Here is a 13,414-nt window from a genome sequence, read left to right on the forward strand (position 1 = left end):
TAAGGCTTCTTCCCCACGTCTCCTAGACCACCCTAGGCCACTCCCTGATGACCCTAGGCTGCCCAAATCGCCGGAATTTCAGGCCAAAATCTCGGTCAGATCTGCCATGCTTTGGCAGATTTTTGAAAATTGTAATTTGGCCCCCCTTGAACTTTCTTTTACATTTTGGCCCTTATCCTTAAGCCCCTGATCTTCCCAACACTATCACTAAGACCCTCAAGATTATTACTTCTCATTTCTCCCTTGAAATTTTCAAAAATTTACCGTTTTGACCTCCCTTGGGCATTTTTAGAAAATTATACTTAGGCCCGATTGATTTATTTGACCTTAAATCTACTCGATTCAACCTGAAACTACTTAAGGGTTGTTCTATACATCCAATACTAGTCCTTGACACTCTCCGTTGACTTTTTGGACGTCGTTTACAGCAATTCGGTAATACGACCTAATTGGCAGCTGTATTTTTGCTGTACCGAAAACTGTTCCCGATCTCATTTCTTTTATCACTAAAAATCATAGTTTTAATTGCTCGTCGATACTATACCATTTTCCTTGGCTATCTAGGGTCCGAGGTACTCCCTCTGATTAATTCGGTTGTCCAAAGCTGTGTTAGTGTGCCCTATAGTCTTATTTTTCCCAAAATTCCAATTATGCCCTTTATCAAATATCATTTTTATCCTCAAAATTATTCTCGAGTGTTACAATAGTTAATGGACATTCTCACACGAAGTGAAAGATAATAATATTTGTTGTGATATATACATTCAATTAACCCAATAAACGTAAAAAAACATCATTTTAATGCTAATGGAACACACTAATTTGAAAAAAAAAATCAATAAAATTTAAAAAAATTATTTTCGAGATTTGTGGGCCACAAAGCCCGATGGGACAAAGCCCGATCGGGCTTCGTGGACCACAAGGCCCGATGGGGGACTTTGTGGGTCACAAAGCCCGATGAGAGACTTTGTGGGCCACAAAACCCGATTTTTTTTTTTCAATGAGATTTTTTTAAGTTGCCCACTAGTAGTCTCAAAAAATAAATTATTGTTAAGAAATTACACTTTTATTCTTGAGTAAGTTTATTATCGTAGCATTATATTTGTTTTGTCCAATATTAGCTAGAATAATTGATCATGCATTGGTTGTGTTGATAGTGGATGGACATTCTCACACAAAGTGAAAGATAATAATGTTTGTTGGGATATATACATTCAATTAACCCAATAACATAAAAAGACATCATTTTAGTGCTAACAGAACACACTAATTTGAAGAAAAATTCAAGAGAATGAAAAAAAATTCATTTCGGGCTTTGTGGACCATAAAGTCCCCTATCGGGCCACAAAGCTCGATAGGACAAAACCCGATCGGGCTTCGTGAACCACAAGGCCCGACGGGGGACTTTGTGGGTCACAAAACTCGATGGGAGACTTTGTGGGCCATAAAGTCCTTTTTTTTTTTTTTTGCAATAGGATTTTTTTTAAGTTGCCCAATAATAATCTGAAAATATAAATTATTGTTAAGAAATTACACTTTTATTCTTAAGTAAGTTTATTATCGTAGCATTATATTTGTTTTGTCCAATATTAACTAGAATAATTGATCATGTATTGGTTGTATTCATAGTGGATGGACATTCTCATACAAAGTGAAAGATAATGACTTTTGTTGTGATATATACATTCAATTAACCCAATAAACGTAAAAAGATATCATTTTACTATTAATGGAACACACTAATTTGAAGAAAAAGTCAGAAAAAATTGAAAAAAATTATTTTTGGGCTTTGTGGGCCACAAGACTCGATGGAGACTTTGTGGGCCACAAAGCCCGATGGGACAAAGCCCGATCGGGCTTCGTGAACCACAAGGCCCGATGGGGGACTTTGTGGGTCACAAAGCTCGATCGGGCTTTGTGGCTCACAAAACTCGATAAGGATGTGCAGTTCCAAAATTTTTTTTGTCACCCAAATTAGTACAGATTTAGAATGATATCTATCAAAATATGTTCTATTCACAATCACAATAATTCTACACAACATTAATAAACAATGTGAACACAAAAATTATCTTAAAAAATAAAACAAATACAAATCAAATTGATATCTTGAGATTGAGTGAAATTGTTTGTTGGAGAGAAAAAAACTTGTTGAATGGGACTTCAGTAAGGTCGCTGCGATTGATGAAAAAGATTGAATGACCCAACAAATAAAAAGATTGAATGTATGAAGAATTACTGAGTTTTGATAGTTTGATAATGAAAAGAAAGAGAGTAACGTGAATGTTGGAAGATGAGAGAGAAAAAAAATTATATGAAAGAGACAAGGATATTTTGATAAAAGAGACTAAGGATAATGTGGGTTTTCTATTTTAAAATCTCATTAAGGGTATTTTTGGTATCTTGTATAAAAGTGACTATAAGGTATAATTAGTTTGTTTGAATAGTTAAAAATATTTTTTTTAATGAAAAGTACATAAACGATATTATACCTTTGAATTAAGTCAAATATGAATTTCTCCCTTATTTTAATTTAAACATAAGATAATCATTGTTCTTCGGATTTTAGAACCGTCGATGGGACATAAATTTGATACTTCCTGTGACTACTGGCAGTTAAAGATAATTATGGGGATTTTACACTTTTTATTAATTAGTGGATAATTCATGATGTTTAACAAATATTCCTTACAAAAAATGAAGTCCGATGTGGTGGATGACAGGAACCACAAGAATAGGCAAGACACGTCCAGGTTCAATGAACCCAAATCAACCCCCATATATACATATATATATATAGCCGTCCCCAGTACCCACTGCCGCTAATAATTAAGCTTCATCATTTCATCCAACAAATTAATCTGCCATTCATATACATTGGGGTTTAATTACAAAGCTTAATTAGGATTAATTAATCTGCAGCAGCCATGGGAGAGGTTGATCCGGCTTTCATCCAACCAGCCGAACACAGGCCCAAGCTGTCCTTCACTGAAGCCCAAGGCATCCCACTCCTCGATCTCAACAGCAGCAGTTACGCCGCCACGGAAGATCTGGTGGCGGAGATTGGGGCCGCCTGCAAGAACTGGGGGTTCTTCCAGGTGATCAACCATGGGGTGCCGCCGGCGACGCGCCGGAAGCTGGAGGCGGCGGCGAGGAGGTTCTTCGCACAGCCGCCGGAGGAGAAGAGGAAGGTGATGAGAGATGAGGCGAATCCGCAGGGTTACCATGACACTGGGCTCACCAAGAATGTCCGCGACTGGAAGGAGGTGCTTGATCTCACTGTCAGGAACCCTACTATTCTTCCGGCTTCGCTTGATCCCGCCGACGGAGAGCTCCGCCAGCTGGTTAACAGATGGCCGGAGAATCTTCCCGAGTTGAGGTAACGTTCAAATTGTCTTGAAAATGAATTTAATTTAAAACATATTAGGGATAACAAGAAAGCCATCGATGACTAACAAGAACAGCCATTGGTGACCAGGGAGGCGTTTGAAGAATATGCCAGGGAAATGGAGAAACTGTCCCACAAGCTACTCCGCCTCATCTCACTTAGCCTGGGCTTGCAGGAGAATCGCCTGAGCGGCTTCTTCAACGACCACACGACCTACATCCGGCTGAACCACTACCCGCCTTGCCCAATCCCCCACCTGGCGCTGGGCCTCGGCCGCCACAAGGACGGCGGGGCCTTGACCGTCCTCGCCCAGGACGAAGTCGGAGGGCTGGAAGTAAAGCGCAAGGCCGACGGCGAGTGGGTCCGAGTCCGGCCGACCCCCGAGGCTTTCATCATCAACGTGGGCAGCATCACTCAGGTGTGGAGCAACGACGAGTACGAGAGTGTGGAGCACAGAGTGATGGTGAATTCGGAGAAGGAGAGGTTTTCGATTCCTTTCTTCTTCAATCCCGACCACAGTGTGATGGTGGAGCCATTGAAAGAGCTTGTGACGGAGCAAAGCCCCGCGAAGTACAGGCCCTACAACTGGGGTAAGTTCTTTGCCAACAGGAAGCTCAGTAACTTCAAGAATCTTGGCGTCGAAAACATCCAAATCGATGATTTCAGGCTCCAGGAGTCATCTTGAACCATGAATTGAACCGTTACAAAAGAACGAAATTGTTACGGTGGCCACGCCAGACAACATACATTTGTGGCAGAGTCAGAACGGGGCATGGGGGCGCTCGTGATGGTGAGAAATTAAAAAAAAGAAAAAAGAAAAGAACGGACATGGGCCCTACCCCTCCCCCACATGCCCGCGTTCGGTTCTGTACAAAAGAATATGTGTGTGTGTGAATAATGCTTTGTCATGGAAGCAGCAGCCAATGCAGATCCAAGTTGCTAGTTGAGATCAGAGTATGTACTATGTATGAACATGTTTATATATATTAGATAATGGTTAGACAATGTTAGACATGTATACAGGTAATGGCGTAATGCTAATTATGTTTTAATAAATATATCTTATGCTTAGCTTCAAACACTAATCATCATGGGTGTATGTGAAATCTAGTTGATGTATCCAAAGTTCTAAAATCTGAGTCCAAAACCCCAGTCCTTATTGTTTTATATAAGTTGCAGAAATCGAATTGGGTTGATGAACTTGAAGTCGCGTGGGCTGTTTCTTTACTGGGCTGCGACCCAATAATTAAAATTAGGCCCAATTAATTTGGTTTGTACTCACAAAATATTGATTTTTAGATTTTTTTTATATTTAAGAAATTATAAAAAAAATAATAATCACACTAAAGGGCATGAAAAAGTTAAAATCCATAACGTTAAATTTATAATGGAAGGGCAAAACCACTACTTGAACCACCCCAAGGGATATTTTTTGATGATAAAAAATTGGGATTCAACCTCATCCCCTATAAATTAGATTTTGAATTTAATCAAGTGTCAACAATGAAGTGTCGCTACCAACTCTTTTTTTAAAAAATATATATATATGGGTAATATATATATATATTTATATATAATAAAACTAAAATTTTGTCTTGGTTGAAATTCAATAACTTCCATAAACTTGTTCAAAAACTTGCACCAAATTCAAAGGAAAAAAATAGATCTAATCACCTGATTTATTCTATTTTTTTTGTTTATTTTTAATTTAATCATATTTTGAGTATTGTTTCAATTTATACCTAATATTTTAAATTTGGTTGCAATTATATCCTAATATGCTCTGCCATGTGCCACAACTAACGTAGCGAGGTAGTTGGCATTCTGATGTATCTTCATGCTGATTTATCATACCAACCCATTCAAGACTCGAAAATGGCATTGTTTGAAACCTAAAATCCCAATTTCTTTAGGTTATAAACAAAGCGATGCGATGGAAGCACAATGGCTTTCTCAGGTGGACTAGGTTAAACCCCTACAATTGGAAGCATGTCGAACCCTTATATAGCGCTTTCATCAATCATCAAGCAAGCTCATTACCAGAAATCTTATCCTTTTTTTTTTTCCCAAGAACTCGCTAACCACTCCTCCCAATCTAGGTTTTGTACATGTACAAATCATTGCTAAAAGTTGAGTCTATTGATAAAAAGGGTTAATACCTTCTCACCCACTGTTATAACAAACAGTTCTATGAGACCCCCGTCAGCGACAAAAACATCATCGTCTATGGTCTCTTCCAATATTAACACGATCTCATAGTCATAAAAAATCATTAAGAAAAGTTGTCTTGACATCCATCTGCTAGATCTTATAGTCATAATAAGCGGCGATAGTTAACATCGTTATGATGGACTTAAGCATTGCGACAAGTGTAACACTCAGTAATCCTAGTGTTATGAGAATGAGAAAGGAAGTAGGAGAACTTCCAAAAATGCCCTTGAGAAGGTGTTAGATCCTTGAGAATATTGGTGCCCTATGAGAGGGACATTTTGGTAATTTGGATAGTGAAGTCCAATAAATGGTATTTTGGTAAATTAGAAATAATTCCTATGTGGAATTAGGTGAGTAAGTGAATTAAATTCCAATTTTGTATTTATGTGAAGATATGAGATTAATAATTCATGAAAGGGGTATTTTTGGTAATTTGGACTGATTCCATAAAGGAATTTAATTGTGGAAAATAGGGAAAATGGAGAATATTCAAGTATATGAGAAATAATTGAATTTCCCTAAATTTGGTAGATAAATGTGGTAATGCCACATGGATGAATGAGATGAGAACTTGGGAGTCAAGTATGGGTTTAAAAGGTGACACTTGGCAAAGTCATGTTCAAGTATAAATGGGGTGATTTAATTAAATGCAAAAAGAAATGATTTTGGTCTTTCAAGCATTTAATGTGAAGTATGATGGTGTTGGATTAAAAGAAAAATTTAAAAGAAAATAAATTAGTCATGCATTAATGGTGGAAAATGGTTCCATTAAATTAAATAGGAAAGAAATTAATTATATCTCTTAAGTGTGATGGTTATGAAAATAGTCTCATTTAAGTAAATGAGAAATAAATGAAAAATTCAAGAGATCTAATGGGTGAGATGTATTATTGAGAAAGAGAATAAATCTAAGGGTGGGGATTTAAAGAGAGGAAATGGGATAGATTGCCAATATATTAAAAGTGTATTTTCTTTTAATGGTGGAGATTAAGTCTTGAAAAGGGAAAATAATCCAATGGTTGAGAATTAAAGAGACCATGACATGGATTGTGTTTTCTTCCAAGGGTTGAGATGGAGCCTCAAAAAGAAAGATCAAGGGCTAGGATGTGCTCTTGAGTTTTGGGATACCAAGACTTAGGGAAAATCTCTCAAAGGAGGAAAGAAAGAAAGAAAGAAAGGGATAAGATGAAAGAAATGAAGAAGAAATGGAAGAATGGAGAAGAAATGAAGAAGAAATCAAGGTATGTTTCATACTTCTTCTCTTTATTTAGAATTCTTGTATGTAAAGTGAGTTCTTGTTGGAATGCCAGCTTAGATGGGAGAAGATGATGATGGAAGCTCTCTTGAGAAGATGATTTCAAGCTTCAAAGAGAAGAAAAGAGGTAAGGGATGGCCCCATGGGAGGGTGGCCTTGCAATGTGTAGTAAGTATGGTTCATAAATGTATATGTTGCATTTGGCATGTTCTTTTATGTTCATGAGACTTATGGTCATAGGGTAGTTTGGGAACATGGTTGAAATGGTGAGTTGATGTCTCTAACCTTGGTGGGTTGTGAGGGCAAAGAGACCTAGTCACACTTGCATGCATTTGGCATCATATAATCTTGTTATGTTCATATTTATTTTGCATTGCACCCTTATTGAGTTTAATAGCTCATGAGGTTTTCACCTTCACATATAGGTTGTGGAAGCATGGGAAAAATCAAGACAAGGTGGAATGGCTTGTGGAAGCATGGAAATGAAGATTCAAGTGTATTGTATGGCTTAGGGTAGCCTATTTTGTTGCTTTTGATTTATGTAATGTAATGTATTGGGTTGGTAATGGCTTGTTAAAGCCTAAGATCATGTGTGTATTTTATATTATTGGAGTGTTTTGATTTTATTTTAAAATGAGATATTGGCTTATGGCTTGAAGAGACCTAAGTATGGATGTAAATTTCTCATTTGGCATGAGTTGTAGGAAGCATCAAAGGGGTTAAATAAGATGGTTTTTGTTGAAAATGTGATGCTTTGGGGAGCTAAATTTTGGAAGGAGAAATTTGGAAATTTTGGGTTTAGAAGGCCCAAGAAGAGAAAAAAAAAAAAAAAAAAGAAAGAAAAAGTAGTGGAGGCAGCAGGCAGCTGCCGGGGCCCTCGCGTGGCCTGCAAGGGGCCACAGCCGGCAGCAGTAGGCGCTGGGACACGTGGGGGCGCGCGGCCCGCAGCAAGCGCACCGCGGGGCCTCGCGCTGGCCCTGGGCGCGCCAATAGGCCTCGTTAACCATTTTCTTTCAAAAATTTGATTTTTTGGGGCATTTCTTAATCGATTTTGGGCCTTGGAGGAATTTTCAAAATAAAGGGATTTTTCGGGCATTTTTGGAGATAAATGCCGAATTTTGAAAAATTGAAATTGTTGAGTTTTTCCTCTAAAATTGGTAATCAATCAATGTATGGATTGAAATGGTGGATTTTTGGAGCCCGGTGAAATTCTTGGATGGAAAAAGAATTAAATATAAATGAGAAAATGACAATTGGGCATCTTAATGAGATTTTCCTTTTAACCAAGTGCGGTGTGGTTAAGCCCAATCCTGCTAGTGAATCCTGGGGTTCAGGGAAGGGAAGGACGAGCCTAGTTCCCACCTAGGACGTTTCGTCTTGAAACATGGTCCGTCTTTCACCAAAGGCCGGGCATGTGGATAATTTGAGTAATTGTTCACGAGTGGCACCCGTAAGTGGGAATGGGGCATCACAATAAGTGAGAAAGTTTTATCATAGTTAATGCCTTGACACTAACGATAACCCTTTACCACCAACCGAGTTTTGTAGGTAGAAATTTGCTTATCAGCACTGATCTTTCTCTTGAAGATCTATTTACACCCGATGTGAACAATTCTCTCAGGTGAATCTACTAAGACCCAGACCTGGTTAGAGCACACGGACTCCATTTCTGATTCAGTGGCTATCTGCCACTTCGAGACATCGATATCAGATATCGCTTCTTCATAGGTTCTAGGATCAACTAACTGTGACAAATCATTTGTAAAAATTACAAAGTAGACATAATCACTCTGATCCATAACATTTATGGGTCCACATACATTGAAATGTATCAATCCTAACAATTCTGTAGGCCTTTCCCTTTGTCTAACAAAAAGAGACTTAGTCATTTTTCTAAGAATACATGACTCACAAGTTGGTTTGGTTCAGCACATAAATCACATATAAGACCACGATGATCCAACTTCATAAGTCTACTCCCACTGATATGACCCAACCTAAGGTGCCACAATTGTTTGAGATTAATGTGATTACCCAAAAAATGCTTCTTTTTTAATATGGTATTAGGTCTAGTGATAATTTGCTGACTATATTCACACACATGTATTTTTAGGAAGTATAGACTGTTTATTATCACAGCTTTGCTGACACACACATTATCAAACATAATCAAATATTCATTGCATGTAAAAAAAATATATAATCGTGACTTACAAGTTGTGGAATTGAAACAACATTTTGAATCACATTCGATATATGTAAACAGTCATAAAACCAGTACATGCACAAAAGGTAAACATACAAAAGTAGTCTATGTGGCTAATGCAACAACGTTTGCTCCATGGCCAACCCTCAAAATCACTTTATGCTTTCCAAGTGCCCTACTTCAACTGAGATCCTGCGCAAATAAATAGATATGAAATGTAGCACCAAAAATCCACAATCCAAGAAGTAGAGTATCAGCTAATCAAAAGATCAATCTCAATAACACACATAGAATAAAAAATACCTTGACCCTCCAAGCGCTTTCCCTTAAAGCTCCTCAGATAGTCTGGGCAGTTTCTCTTCCAGTGCCCCTTTTGATAGAAAAAATAACAATTACCCTTCACATGAACCTCTCTTACCCTTTGTCTCTACAAGACATCCACCCTTGTTACCTTAGAGAGCATTTCTCTTCCTCTTCCTTGATTTTGGCTTTTTCTGGGAAGAAGACGAGGCAACATAAAGAACTCATTCTCTAACCCTTATTTCTTCTGTGATTGGGCGATTATTAACATGTTTAATAACTTAGGGAGAGAACACTTGATCTTATTTATATAGAAATAAGTAATAAATGAGGTGAAATAATCCAACAATGATTGCAAAATAAGATCAATCCGAAATTGAGTGTTCATTGGATATTCCAAGGCATCCAGTTAACCAATCATATTGATCATGCTGATGGCATCATCTTTGACATCTAACCCCTCAAGTATCCAGACCCGAAATAACTTATTTAATATCTCATATTGAGTTGTCTAACTATGCTCGCCAAAGAGGTCCTTGAGATGTTGTATCATACTCGCAACACTCATGAAGTGCTCAAGTTGATGCTGCAAATCATTGGACATCGATGTGAGAATATAGTTACTGGCTCTCATGTCATGTTCTTTCAAAATCTCCCAAGTGATAATTTCCTCCTAAGTCGCAGTTTGAGGAATTTCAGTAAGTGGTATATAAGATAAAGTACCATCTATCATTTGCATATTGAGCATAATTTTTAAACTTCAAAACCAGTCAGAAAAAATTGGGCCAGTAAGCCTATTGGTTTCTAGAATACGAGTTAACGAATTTAAACCTTCCAGCAAAAAATAAATAAATATATATTAGATTGTATCATTGTAAAATTTTATTTAATTAAGGATTTTTTATTAAATGGGTACTCCTACTAAATTTTTCGAATCCTGCACTTCCTAAGCAAAAAACCTGATCCTTATACAGGATCCAATAGCAGATGGTCAAATTCTCTTTTATAAGAATACCTCTCACATTTTAGTTACTTGAAATAGTCTCATAATTAAGTAAGAAACACTCGTCACCACATCATATGTGAAACTCGACATTTGATTTATAACCCATCATAAAACTCACATTTTAGTTATTTGGCCTAATGGACTAGTTAGATTCCACCCATTGTCTGGCTAAGTGCAATGAGTTGAACATCACCCTCCCTCACATTTTAGTTACTTGGTTAGGTGAAATCCATTGAACACTGTCATATTTCATGGTTAACAGGAGAAATTAAAAAATCTTTCATAAAATGCACTCTTACATTTTAGTTACTTGGATACACCCAATCAAATTGATGAACCTTTACGATAGTGGAAAGCCATGATAAATCAGATTTACCATTTAGATCTAATATAAATTTTTATGGAAAGATTTTTAGGATTCCTTTTTTAAGGTCTCATCAGATTCCATCATTCATTCTATCACACAACCATTACATAATAAAATGAATAATAAATTAAATATGATGACTATGGACTTGCATACATAATAAACTCTAGCCTCTAGAGTTTAAACCATATTACACATCAACTCCTTGATGGACTATTGTTTCATCGCTTTAGTTGTGCTCACACTACAAAAAAACAGCGTTTTAGTAACAACAAATTCCGTCGCTAAAACATCAAAATCTGTCGCTAAATTTTTTAGTGACGGATTTAGTGACAGGTACCTTTCTGTCGCTAAAAAGGGAGTCGTTGAAATTTAGCGACGGGTATTTTTTAGTGACGGAATCAGCAACAGGAGTTGTACCCGTCGCTAATTAGCGACGGGGTTGACCAGTCGCTAAATTTTATTTTTTTTAATTAATTTTTTTATTTTTTAGCGACGGGTTTGAGCCCGTCGCTAAATTTTAATTTTTTTATTTAATTTTTCTTTTATTTTTTAGCATAGGGCTAACCCCGTCGCTAAATTTTAATTTTTTTATTTTTTAACAACGTGATTCCGTTACTAAATTCAACCCCAAAATTCAAAATTCAACACGGGTGCCAGGCCCCGACCACCCCTCATGTGCGCCATGTGGCAACACTGGGATATTACTCCCCCAGCTATTATTCTCAAGCTTTCTATCGGATTTGAACCCCCAACCTCTCATGACCAAGTTTCGCGCGCGAGCCAGCCAATCTAAAAGCCTTCTTGTTTATTGTTATATATAAAATATATTTATAGTATTGTCTTCCAAATATTTCAGAATTATATTTATACACTAAAATTTCTCAACTTATTTAATAATATTAATGTAAAGGGAAATGAATATTAATTTTAATTTTATTTCATTATTAATTCAAATAAAACTTTATTAATTATTATATTAGCAGTGAAAAATTCTGTTTTTATTTTGATTTTAATTTGTAATATATTTAAAAATTATTAGTTTAATTTTTACTAACATTGATGTTAGTAAAAATTATTATGATATGTTTAAATGTAAAAGTTTTAATTTTTTATTTAATTTTTTTTATTTATTAGCGACGGGGTGACCTCGTCGCTATATTTTGATTTATTTATTTTATTTTTTAGCCACGGGAGCACCCGTCGTTAAATTTTAATTTTTTTTATTTAATTATATTTATTATTTTTTTATTTTTTAGCGACAGTTTGACCCCGTCACTAAATTTAAATTATTTATTTATTTATTTTTAATTTTTTAGCAATGGGGTTTTACCCGTTCCTAAATTTTAACTTTTTTATTTAATTTTTTTTACTTTTTAGTGACGGGGTCGACTCTGTCACTAAATTTTAATTATTTTTTTTAATTTTTTTTATTTTTTTGTGACAGGGTTGAGCTCGTCGCTAAAATTTAATTAATTAATTTATTTTTTTCAATTTTTTAGCGACGAGGTTTTGCCCGTCGCTAAATTTTAATTTTTTTTATTTTTTAGCAACGGGCCCAACCCATCGCTTAATTTAATTTTTTTATTTTATTATTTTTATTTAATTTTATTTAAATTCTTTTTATCTAAATTTTAATTTTTATTTAATTTTTAGTGATGGGATTGGCCCCGTCACTAAATTTTAATTTTTTTTATTTATTTATATTTATATTTTAACGACTTGGTTGTGCTTGTTGCTAAACTAAATTTTATTTTTTTTTATTTTTTAGTGACGAGTTGAGCTCTTCGCTAAATTTTAATTTTTTTGTTTAATTTTTTTTATTTTTTAGCGAGGGGTTTAGCTCATCACTAAATTTTAGTTTTTTTTTATTTAATATTTTTATTTTTAGCGACGGGATTTTCGTCGCTAATTCTGTCGCTAAATTTAAAAAATATTTAAAAAAATTAGCAATGAAAATTCTGTCACTAAATTCTATCACTGTAATACATTTTTCTTGTAGTGTCAACTCCTTGATGTCGTCTTCAATTTACAACATTTGTAAAAGAAAGACTAAAAAAGCTATTTGAGGCTTATGCCTCAGTCCATTCTCGAATGAATAAATTATTATATATTAAATAAAATCAAACGAAACCCTGTAACATTTATTCATTCACAACAAGGCCATGCTCATCCCATACATACATCCACTGCTGTTGTTTCAAAATAATTTTGAAAACATTTATCTTGCATATGTCAAATAATATAATCCGACATCCAAAATGTTAGTGTTGTGTACCATGATGCTAGATTTGGATGACATCTAGCGGGTTCGTTTTAATGTATTAATTGTATTTTTTTATAAATTTATAAAAAACAAAGTTTTCTTCATTTATATTTTCTCAAATCAATTATGTTAATGAGTCCCTAGATTTTCTATGTGAGAATCTTATTCTCAAGGTGTTAAGATTGTGTGACAACATTCTTTGGTAACAAAATATCTTATTGGGTGTTTGGTATATGAGAAGTTTTTAGATTTTTGGGATTCATGATTCTTGAGAATGCTCTTAAGAATCTTTGATTTCTAGGATTTATGCAATTCTATATTGGTTAGTTTTAAATATTCTCAAGAATGTTGGGTATTTTTTTTATGAAAATCTTATATTTCTATATTTAGTTTAAATGCAACATTCCTAGAAATC

General features: G+C 35.3%; 1 protein-coding gene across 1 annotated transcript in view; it reads left to right on the forward strand.

Annotated features, from left to right (window-relative positions):
- Positions 1 to 2,814: 2,814 nt before the first annotated feature.
- The window catches only part of LOC127801024 (protein DMR6-LIKE OXYGENASE 2-like), a 36,255-nt gene continuing 25,655 nt past the window's right edge, over positions 2,815 to 13,414 (forward strand). Inside the window, exons 1-2 of the mRNA XM_052335799.1 lie at positions 2,815 to 3,379; positions 3,479 to 3,871. Of these exons, the coding sequence (XP_052191759.1) occupies positions 2,928 to 3,379; positions 3,479 to 3,871 (845 nt within the window). The 5' untranslated portion in view covers positions 2,815 to 2,927. The remainder of the gene's footprint in view (positions 3,380 to 3,478; positions 3,872 to 13,414) is intronic.

This window comes from Diospyros lotus, chromosome 5, assembly GCF_014633365.1.
Source record: "Diospyros lotus cultivar Yz01 chromosome 5, ASM1463336v1, whole genome shotgun sequence".
Lineage (NCBI taxonomy): Eukaryota > Viridiplantae > Streptophyta > Magnoliopsida > Ericales > Ebenaceae > Diospyros > Diospyros lotus.